The following is an 11,214-nucleotide window of genomic DNA, read 5'->3' on the forward strand; positions in this document are numbered from 1 at the left end:
CCCTCCAGCTGCAATCCTAGTGAGGGGCCTTTGGGATGATGGGGAAAGCCTGGGTCTCAGGAGGCTTCGCTGTAGGTGATGTGCTTGCCTTCCCCAGCACCTCCCAGGGGCTCGCTGACCAGTGCCGGGGCAAAGCAGACCTGCTGGGACAGCAGATGTGAAACACCATGGCTCCCATAATCTGTACACCAAATCCCTGGCTTAGCAACTCCTGATGGGCTTTACCTCGTGGTGACACCCTCCACACCCCCACTGTGGCTGATGCTGTCTCACTTCAATCACCTGCAGCCCCCGTCCTGCTCCTCCCCCCAAACCACGGCTGCAGCCAGCTAAAAAGGCCAAAAAGGAACTGCCTCAAAATCCCCATATCCTAAAAATAAAGGGGGAATATAATGTTTTATTAATACCTTACAGCATATTCCCTGGCCTAATCAGTTCCCTCAAGACCCCAACACCTGCTGCTGCTCTCCCCCATGCAGTAGCAGCTCCTTTTCTCCCATTAAGAGCAGGAGTGGGATCTCCTGCGTGCAGGGCCGTGCTCCCCTGCCCGCCAGCCCTGCCTGGTGTCCATCAGCTGGACAAGATCTGAATGGAGATGCTTTGCTTCTCCTCATCAGGTTAACAAGGAAATTGGCACACTTCCTTTGCAGGGCTGGGGCCAGCCCGTGGTGGGACACATCCTGCCGTGGCCATGTACCAGGGTCTGTGGGCAGGGTGGGCATATCCTGCCCCATGCCCTGCCCATTGCTGGCTCAGGGGTGCTCTGCAGTGCCAGTGGCAGGCAGGAGTCATAGGATCATTAAGGTTGGAAAAGACCTCTAAGATCATCAAGTCCAACCATCAGCCAACACTACCGTGTCCTGAAGTGCCACATCTACACATTTTTTGAACACTTCTAGGGATGGTGCCTGCACCACCTCCATAGGCAGCCTGTTCCAATGCCTCACCACTCTTTCAGTAAAGAAATTCTTCTGAACATCTCAGTCCATGCAGAGGGGTGAGGGAAGGTCAGCAAAGCCCACAGCACCTGGGCATAAAATCGTAGAATATTTTGGTTGGAAGAGACCTTTAAGATCATGCTTGTGTCTGTGTGTGCACGGGGAAGAAGCAGGGAGACAGGAAAAAAACCAATATATTTCATTTTTCTGTTTTCTAAATGTGAATGCAAAAAAGGCATTGTTAGAAGTGTTACTGAAAAACAAGTGTTTTCCAAACATCTGAAATAAGTATGGAGACCAATTATTATAGAATCATAGAATCGTTCAGATTGGAAGAGACCTTAAAGATCAAGTCCAGCCTTTAACCCAGTGCTGCCAGGTCACCACTAAACCATATGCATCAGCACCACACCTGCATGGCTTTTAAATCCCTCCAGGGATGGAGACTCCACCACTTCTATAGGTAGCCTGCTCCAGGGCTTGGCAACCCTTTTGGGGAAGAACTTTTTCCTAATGTCTAACCTAAACCTTCCCTGGTACAACTTGAGGCCATTTCCTCTTGTCCTACTGCTTATTACCTCACTACAACCTCCTTTCAGGGAGTTTTTGAGAGAGAGAAGGTCTCCCCTGAGCCTCCTTTTCTCCAAACTAAACAACCTCAGTTCCCTCAGCTGCTCCTCAGAAGAGTTGTGCTCTGGACCCCTTTGTATTGCACCAAACCACCAAGAAATTGCACCCAGATGCCCTAGAATCAATCTGCAGACCCTGTCCATACATGTGCTTCCTCCTCTACCCCAAGCCATCCCTCACTGTGGCCTCTCTGCTCCCAAGCCCCTGCCTTCCCCAGCCCCAGATCACAGCACCCCCTTTCCTGCCCCACAGGCAGGATGAACTCTTCCTGCTGGAGTATTTGCAAAGCTCTTTCTGCAAAGGCCTACGTTAGACCCAGCACTTGGCTGAGGCAGCACCAGTGCTCCTAGCACAGCTCCTCAGCATCGGGCTCAGACACAGGCCAGTGCCGTGGCCTCTCCAGTTGGAGCTGGAGCCTGTGTGCTAGAGTGGATCATGGCTTTCACCCAATCAACTTTGGGGCTCTTTGTCATTGGGGCTTGGTAACTGCCAGGCTTGTTCCCTGCTTTGTCCTGAGCGTGATGCAAGCACAGAGAGGTAGCTTGAGTCCCATGATATGCCCGATCAAAGGAGGTGACTCTGCCCCTCTGCTCTGCTGAGACCCCGCCCTGCAGTGCTGAGGCAGCTCTGGAGTACTCAGCACGGCAGAGACAGGGACCTGTTAGAGTGGTTCCAGAGGAGGTAACAAAAATGATCAGAGGGCTGTAATCCCTCTGCTGTGAGGCCAGGCTGAGAGAGTTGGGGTTGTTCAGCCTGGAGAAGAAAAGGCTCTAGGGAGACATTTCTGTGGCCTTTCAGTACTTAAAGGGGGCTTTATAAAAAAAGATAGGGACAGACAGTCTTTTTTAGCAAGGCCTGTTGCAACAGGACAAGGGGTAATGAGTTTAAACTAAAAAGAGTGGGATTTCAACTAGACAGAAGGAAGACATTGTTTACACTGAGAGTGGTGAAACACTGGCCCAGCTTACCCAGAGAGGTGGTAGATGCCCCATCCCTGGAAACGTTCCAGGTGAGGTTGGACAAGGCTCTGAGCAACCTGCTCTGGTTGTAGCTGTCCCTGAGCACTGCAATGGGGTTGGACTAGGTGACCTTTTAAGGTCCCTTTCAACCCAAACCATTCTGTGATTTTTTTTCCTAGATGCAGGAACATCCCCAGCTCCAGCTGGAATGCTCCAGGGCAACAGACCTAGGTATGACCTCCCTCAAGGACCCAAACTCACCCCAGTAGCCCCACAAACCAGCCCTGACACACAGCAGCCCATGCTCCAGCACAGAGGTGTGGAAACAGCTTTGCAAAGCCTCATCAGCACAATTTCCAGTGCTAAATTCACCAGTGAAATTACAGGTCCTGGGCTTAAGGAAGATGAGCAGTGGGGGGACAGGCAGAGCCAGACCCACTGCCACCTCCTCTCCTTGAGCCTGGAGACACTGGGCAGTGCAGGAGCATCCAGGCTGGAGCATCAGTGGCTCCACTGGCCCTTGGCTTTCCCAGTCCTGCTGGCAGACGGTTTAGGAATGAGACTCTCCCGCACGGGCAAGGAGGAGGGTGTGGGCAGGGAGCTTTTGACAGAACATTCCTGCAAAACTGGTGATCCAGCAGACACAGTTTGTTTCTTGCTGTGTCATTTCAGCACACACACAGAGGGAAAAAGGAAGAAAAAAAGCAGGCAGGAACATTTGGCAAGCTGGTGAGGGTCTGGCTTTGCTGAGCGTGGAGAAAGAGCTATTTCCTCCAAAAGGAGAAGAGGGTAAAGGAGATTGGCTGCCACACACGTGCCCCTCAGGAATGGACTCCAGCACCCACAGCTGGCAGCACGTGAACTGCCAGCTTGAGCACTAACAGGGGCCATCTGGGGAAAAACAACTAGTTTCCTTGAAAGTTAGGAAGATTTTAAACCTTTGGGGTGGAACTTGGTGTCTCCTTGCTCAAGTCCTCCCTAACTTAATTGCATTTAAAACACTCAGCACTTAGCGTGCCAGAGGAAGCAGCAGGAAGGGGCTCCATCCCATGTTACCACGAGTGCTGGGGAGTTTCTGGCAGCACCCATGCCTCCCCAGCACACCCCATCTTGCCCTGACGGCCGGGAGCCACCAGGAATAGCTGCAGAGGCATTAAGATCTGTTCTTGCTACCGAGCTGCCGAGAGCGCCGGGTGTTGATTAAATTTTCATACCTCCCCGACAGGATATTTTTTGTGTTGCGTTTTAATTTAAAACACACAAGAAGGGACTCCTTCTCTCTTTGCAAGCATTCCAGCTTGAGAGCCTGGCATTGTCCCAGGGCACGGAGGGCTAAAAAGTCAAGTGGTTTTCCCCTTTCACCTTCCCTCCCCATCTCCTCTGCTCTCCAGCCTCTCTCCCTCCTCTCCCCAGACACAAGCTCTAGCCAGCACCACTCCTTGCCAGGAACCACCACTGCCCATCACACTCCCAGCTTCACCCTCCACAGTGCCCGAAGGAGCAGCAGGGCAGGCTCAGTCCCCAGCCGTGGGTTCACTGCTGGACTGAGCTCTGACAGTGCTCTGCTCACCACCGTGGTGTCAGGGCAGGCAGTGTTTTGGGGACATCTTTGCACCACTGGCCCTCACTGCAATATCCCTGCAACCCTCAGCATGTGGCTGGCACCACCGCAGCTCTCATCCTGGGAGCAGGGAGCCCAGAGGACAGACGTGGATGTCCAAGGGAGATGTAGCAGCTCCTGGAAGCACCAAGACTCAGGCAGGTTTCCCAGCTCAGCTCCAGGTCCAAGAAAACCCCAACAGGAATAAAATCCTCTCTAGTCAAGTCATTAATTTCACTGGCCCCTGGCTGCCCCACGCAGAGCCAGGCACTGCCCTCGCTCTCCAAAAGGCAAGAGGAGAAACTCAGCCAGACCTGCACGATGCTCAGGTCCTGCTCACAATGTTCACCCGTTGGTGCTTTGGGGAGAGCAGCTGAGTGCTGAGCATCGCAAGGGATGACCATGGCACTCCGGGAATTTATGCCAATGTGTGACAAGCAATTTTGTGCACACACACAGAGTAAAATAACCGCTCTGCAACAGATTCCTCCTCTGAGCTCTTCCAAGGCCACTTGACTAGTGCAACTGAGGACCCAGCAAAGAGCAGGACAGACAAGCCTTGCACTCATCTCCAATCCATGTGCTTCAGCACAGGCAGTGATTTAACACACCTCTCTTTCCCAGCACATCAAATCAGGGCTGCCTGCACAGTCCCCATTTCAAAAAGGAGATGTTGCACCATGTTTGAAATCAGACTGCAGCAGAAAATCTCAGGTTTGGTGCTTCATGGTCAAAACCTGCCCAAGCCAACTTTTGAAAACTGAGTCCTGTGCCCAGCAGTGTGAAACCCTGACCTCTGCACATGGCAAGATGCATCTTGCACATGATGAGATTCACCTCAGCCCTTTTGCACCCCACATTTAGAGATCCCAAACTCTGGAGTAGTGCCATGCTCCAGGGTGTTCTCCCCTTACACCCTCCCGGCTGTAGCACCTCAGGGATGCTGGAAGCACGTGGTGGTTGAGTCACACTTGCTGCAAACCCCCTTCCTTGCAGCAGCTCGAGTTCTACAGCCGCTCTCACAGAGCCTCTGCTGCCAGGCTCTGCACACACAGTGTGGGCTTCACACCTCATGAGCACCTTTGCAGCTGCCTGGCTGCTTGTAGGCGATCGTTCAGCTTTGCATGGGGCTACAGGAGCTGCACCACCTCTCTGGGCAGCCTGTTCCAGGGCTCTGTTACCCTCACAGGAAAGAGGTTTTTTCCTTATGTTTGGATGGAACTCTCAGTCTGCTCTTCTCCAGGCTAAACAGCCCCAGGTCTCTCAGCCTTTCCTCATCAGAGAGATACCCCAGTCTTCGTAGCCCTCTGTTGGACTCTCTCCAGTAGTTTCCTGCCTCCCTTGAAATGGGGAGCCCAGAACTGGACGCAATAGTCCACATGTAACTTTACCAGGACAGGGTAGAGAGGAGAACCTCCCTCAACCTGCTGTCTACACTCTGCTTAATGCACCCCAGGACACCATTGGCCTTCTTGGCCAGAGGGCACATTGCTGGCTCATGGTGAACTTATTGTTCACCAGGACTCCAAGGTCCTTCAATGTGAAGCTGCTTTCCAGCAGGTCAACCCTTAACCTGTACTGGTGCATGAGGTTATTCCTCCCCAGTTGCAGGACTCCATGCTTGCCCCCATTGAACCTTGTGAGGTTCCCCTACTCCCAACTCTCCAGTCTGTGCAGGTCTCACTGAAGCACAGCCTTCCAGCCTATCAGCTGCTCCTCCCAGTCTTGTATCATCAGCAAACTTGCTGAAGGTACACTCTGTCCCTTCGTCCAGGCCATTGATGAATATGTTGAACTTGATTCTCTTCTTCCCAGCAAATGCTCTCCTCCTGCTGCAAAAGCACCAAGAAGGTTCCCAGCACTCAGCCCTTCCATCTCTTAATGCTCCCTGTATTTTTTTTTTCCTTTCTACTTCCCTATAGTGCCAAACCCTTGTGCCATGAGAGGCCTTTTGGGTTTAAGGCAATCGGCTGTGGCCGGCTAGCTCCTGTTAGGCTTTGCCATGCATTCTGAGTTAGCAGCACAGCTGCTCTTCCAGTGCTGCTTTAACGTGTGTGCCTAGGAAGCTAATGTTTTCACCCATCACTGCTAATAGCTGTGGCTCTGTGCAAAGTCAAGGCAGCTCTGTGCATGACCTGGCTATGGTTTGGCTGCCAATGCCATGCAGGCACCCCTGCCTATCTGCAGTGTGCTCTGACTCTTGGGAACTTACTGGAGCCACGGCATTAGGATCAGGAGCTCAACACTGATGGCCAGATCCATGCAGAGAGACAGGCTTTCCCTCCACAGAAAGCTCTGGTCTTCTGCACCCGTCATGCTGCACCTGTAAAACTCTCAGAGCCTCTCCCAGCATGAGCAGAGGGTGCCCAAGGCCACAGCCAGACACACGCCCATGCTTGTACCTGTGGCCCCTTGCAACCACATGCAACCTCAGCAACTGCTCACGCACCGCAGCAGCGGCAGGAGATGCAGGCAGCCCTGGCTCCCCTGCCTGCATCCCGCCACATTCACATCACTCCCGTGGCTAGAAACAGCAGTTTTCTCCATGCATTTGTGTTTTTGTTTGTCCTCCACTAACCAGCTCCCAACTGGAGGCTGTGGTTCCCATGTGGTGTGGCTGGTGTCCCTTGCTGTGGCAGCTCCGGAGAGCACAGAGCAATGCCCTGGGCAAAGGACCCAGCTGGGACAGGCAGGACTGACCCCTCTCTCCCTGCAGCACCCACCAGGCCAGCCCACGGCTCCAGCACGTGTTTGCCACGGGTGTTTTTCTTCCCATCTCAGCTCCCAGCAGCGTGGGGGGAAGAGGAGAGTGGCAGCTCCTGGCAAGCCAGGCTCCTCATCGCTACCTGCAAGCACAGCAGCTGAGCGCTTCCGAATAGGAAAGCAAATAAACAAGCTCAGTGAATAAATACAGCCTTTCACGTCTGTGTTTTGCAGAAAATAATGATTTTTAACTCCTCTACTGTTTGTTCTCCAGGACCAGGCTGAGCATCCAAAGCCATCAGCCCCACCAAGTGCCTGTGCCGTGCCCGGTCAGCCCTGTGGCACACACCAGCAGCCCCTCACCAACTCTGAGACCCCCTCCCAGACCCCAGCATCACTGTTTAATGACAAAACCACAATCCAGCCCCTGACCTGGGCCAGCACACTGGCAGAGGCGGAGAAGTAGGACAGAGAGTCTCTTTGCTAGCATTATTTTTCCCTCTGGTCCCCACAGAAACCAGGTTTGGTCTCAAGCCAGCCCACGGAAGGAGCATCTGCTCCAGTATAAGAAGAAAAGCCAAATACTCCTTAGCCCCTGTTTTGGACCACAGAGACAGCCAGAGAGGCCACAAAGCTGAAACTCCCCTCTAAAACAAATTAAAGTCTTTCAGGCTCCCAGGGACAGGATCTGGAAAAGCCGTAAACACTCCACAGTTGTAGGCTTTTTTATTTTTAACCCATACTGTGATTTCTACCTAGGAAGACATTGTTTCATGCAGGCACAGCTGATGAAAACAATGCAAAAGACAAGCACATCCACAAAGTAACATACATGGAAAGTACCATGGGGCCGATTCGCTTTCCCTGATGCTATCTATGAATTCCAAGAACTGTACTTCTACGCCTGGTAAAATTGTGAAAAAATGGATCTTAAAATCACGATACAGTTACACAGGGGAATGCCATAGTAAGCAATTTCTTTGAGAGATTGCTAAAGTGGTTCTCCTGCAATCTCGCTCCCCTCTGTGGTGTTAACCTGCGAAGACGCAGCCTCCCATCACTTTAACTCCAGGGGAAAAGCGGAGCACCCTGCTGACCCCCCCAAACCTGGGCCATGCACTCAGAAGGTCCATGCTGGTTCACAGTGGGAGCGTGCTCTGGTTTGCTGCTCTGAGTGATAAAGGTGATGGCAGAGCAGCCCAGTAGCTTTCCAACCCTCCTCAGCCCTCTGCAGGGATTACATCCCCCAGGTGCATACCTCATTTTGCCATTAAAAAAAAAAAAAAAAAAAAAAAAAGGCAGAAGCTTTTTGCTTCCAAGCAGCAAAAGGACTGAGCACCCACAGCCTTTGCAACCTAGAGGCACGCTGTGAGACAGCCCCTGTCTGCGGGAAAGGTGGGAAGTGCAGCCTGACAGTGCTGGGAACAGTGTCCATCCCTTGCTGCCTCCCACAGCCAATCAGCAGCATTTTACTATCAAGGCCACAGTCCTCATTCAATTAAAAGACAAGGAAGGTCCCTAATCCTTTCCATTAGAGCTGGTTCTTCACAGAGGAGCGGGAAAGGGAGGTACCTTATGGTCCTGGACACCATGACAGAGCATGTCTGCCCAGTGTTGCAGCTGGTGCTGGGAAATTATTTGGATACTAGGGCTGTGGCCCCACCAAGTGTCCTGGAGTGCTCCCAGTTCAGCAGCTGTGGTGGTCAACATGGGATCCCGCAGGGCAGGTCCTGCAGAGCATGGTTTCCAGCACTCCCAGCAGCACCTCCCATTCCTACCCTCCAGTAAGGTCCAGGTGGTGGAGCAGCAAATCCCAGACACCAAATGGATCAGCTCCACCCTTCCCAGTAAAGACACCCTAAACAACAGGAGACCAGACTTTCTCAGGAACTGCCAGTGCAAACCCTCGAGGTCAATCAGACCGCAAATCACTGGTCGCTGTAGCTCACTGGCTCCAGCACAGGGAGCAGGGCTGCTAATTGCTGCAGGCACTGAAGGACAGGGAGGAGGGGAGTGCCGGTGGGAGCAGGCCCTGGGTTTTGCAGGTCATTGGCACAAGGAATAAGGTTCAGTACAGACTGCTGGTACCAGGTATGGGCAGCGCTGCAGCAGGGTGGTGCAGGGAGGCAGCAGCTTCCCAGCTGCACTAAATGCAGGGGAACCACACCACCAGGCAGGGAAAAATCACCTTTCCTGCTATACTCAATTATACCTGGGAAACAGACACTGTGGTTAAGTCTCCAATCCCATTGATACACCAGAAGCAGACAACTCTTTTTTTTTGTCTGAACACCCAGGTGGTTCATTCCTGCCTAATTCCCCCATCAAACAGCAAGACCAGACACTGCTGCTCCTTTAAGAAAAGGAAAACCAAATCTTCATAGCGGCATCATGAACTCTTCCCCTTTCTATCCGAGTCTAGGTTCCATGGTCCATCTACCTATGCACTCCATCCTGCAACCCAGGAGGACTCTGGGATGGACTGAGCAGGAAGGGGAACCCAACAGTGGCAGCATGGTGCCTTCGTCTGGAGTTAAAAAACAGCCTTCCTGCTCAAAACAAAGTCGCTATCAAAGCATGTTTCCCTGTCACAAGCCATCCAATTTGCCTCCTGCAGAGTAAAGCCACTCTGCAAATCTCCAGGCATTATGGGAACCAGAGTATAAAAACATTCCCGGTGCAACGACGCCGAAATCGATGCTGAGATTAGGCTGGGAACAGAACTGGCACGGTTGCTTCCAGCCCATAAACTAAAATATATGTATGTGGCTGAGCGCCCACAAAGATATTGCACTTTGTATTTGATATTGCCTGTAGCTTTTTTTTAATGCTTCCAGTTTTGCCCTCATGTTGTTCTCTGGGCACCCCAAGGGCTTGGTCACCAGCAGCTTCAAGTGGCTGCAAAACACAGGAACCAAGCCCTGCTGTTCTCCTGCTCCATCAGCACCAACAGATGTTTGCAGCATGAGCACCCAAGGTCCCAGCTCCCTGTCAGACACTGAAGCACTGTCCCTGCACTGGAGAGGGGGTCTGTGCCTAGTGCCAGGACTCCCCGAGGCTGCCATAGGCATGCAGGCACATCCAGTGCCTGCTCCACAAGGATGGCACACATGCAGTGCCCAGAAACCATGTCCACTCTTACAGACCTGCCCCAGGGAGCACAGGAGGAGGAAGAGGAGGGAAGGAAGGATATTTTCCCCACTCCCCAGGGACAGCCTTCATGCAGGAGGTTTGCTGCAGCCCATGCTCACAAGGTTTTGCTCTCCACAACAGGTTGTGCAGCCAGCCCAGACACGAGGGTCGAAGCCCATAGAGCTCCCTTTGCTCTGCCTGTAGCACATTCCTCTTTATTCCCCATCTCCTGGCCAAACAGGAGGGACTGACCCCATCTCCATCACAAAGGAAACTCAGCACCTCACAGTTTTCCAGGACACAGAAAAATCATCTCCAGCTCCCCATCCCCAGCTGCCCGAAGAGACCTGAGAGCAGCGCTACTCACATTGTACAGGACTGTGGTCCACCCTTCCATGGTGATGCACTGGAAGACGGTCAACACAGCAAAAAGGATGTTGTCGAACTGCGTGATCCCATCGTTGGGACCGATCCACTCCCGGCACTCATAGCCTGGGGGGCAACCCTGCACCCCACATGGATGGGGCGGGTCCAGCTCCTCCAGCTCACCTGCAAGCACACAGCAGACAGCCGAAGGAGGCAGAGGTAAGAGAGAGGCAGGGGACAGATGAGGGGGAGAGCCTGAATGCAGACGGTCTTGGGGCAGAGCAGGGGACCCTGCTGGGACTAGCCCTGGCTGCTCCCATAAGAAACTGGGCCATCCTGAATGCAACTGGGTAGTGCACCAAGCAAAATGCAGGATCTTCTCAGCCCTGGGCTTCCCACAATAGCAACAAGTGCTCATCCCAGCTGTTTTCCAGCTGTGGAATGCAAAGTGAGTGCAGAGCCCTTCTCCCACCTGAATTGTTCGTGTAGCAGGCTCGGTGCAGCTTCCCGCTGTAAAACTCCAGGCCAATGATGGCAAACATGAGGATAGCGAAAAAGAGCAGCAAGCCAATCTGGAGGAGAGGCACCATGGCCTTCATGATGGATTTCAGCACAATCTGCAGGCCTGGGAGAGGAAAGAAAGGGCACAGTGAAGCAAACTCCCCACCTGGGGCATGTCCATCCCATCTCTGACAAGAGGAGAACACCGAGCAGAGAGAACAGTCAGCAGACATCTGATAGATGGGCTGGATCTTCTAGCCTAGCCTGGAGGACCCTTTTGGGCAGCTAAGGACTATGGAGGTGAAATGCTGGGGTTTGAACCCCAAGGCCCGAATTACAGTTGACATATGGGTGATTCCCACAGCCCTTCATACAGAGGTGGTGA

The 11,214-nt window shown here is 52.8% G+C and overlaps 1 protein-coding gene across 1 annotated transcript in view; it reads right to left on the minus strand.

Annotated features, from left to right (window-relative positions):
* Nucleotides 1-11,214, minus strand: part of LOC103769282 (voltage-dependent R-type calcium channel subunit alpha-1E) — a 59,211-nt gene that overhangs the window by 26,759 nt on the left and 21,238 nt on the right. The window contains exons 5-6 of the mRNA XM_008936465.1: nucleotides 10,801-10,953; nucleotides 10,330-10,511 (exon numbers count right to left, since the gene is read on the minus strand). Of these exons, the coding sequence (XP_008934713.1) occupies nucleotides 10,330-10,511; nucleotides 10,801-10,953 (335 nt within the window). The remainder of the gene's footprint in view (nucleotides 1-10,329; nucleotides 10,512-10,800; nucleotides 10,954-11,214) is intronic.

This window comes from Merops nubicus, unplaced genomic scaffold (genome assembly GCF_000691845.1).
Source record: "Merops nubicus isolate BGI_N331 unplaced genomic scaffold, ASM69184v1 scaffold4593, whole genome shotgun sequence".
NCBI classification, from domain to species: Eukaryota; Metazoa; Chordata; class Aves; order Coraciiformes; family Meropidae; genus Merops; species Merops nubicus.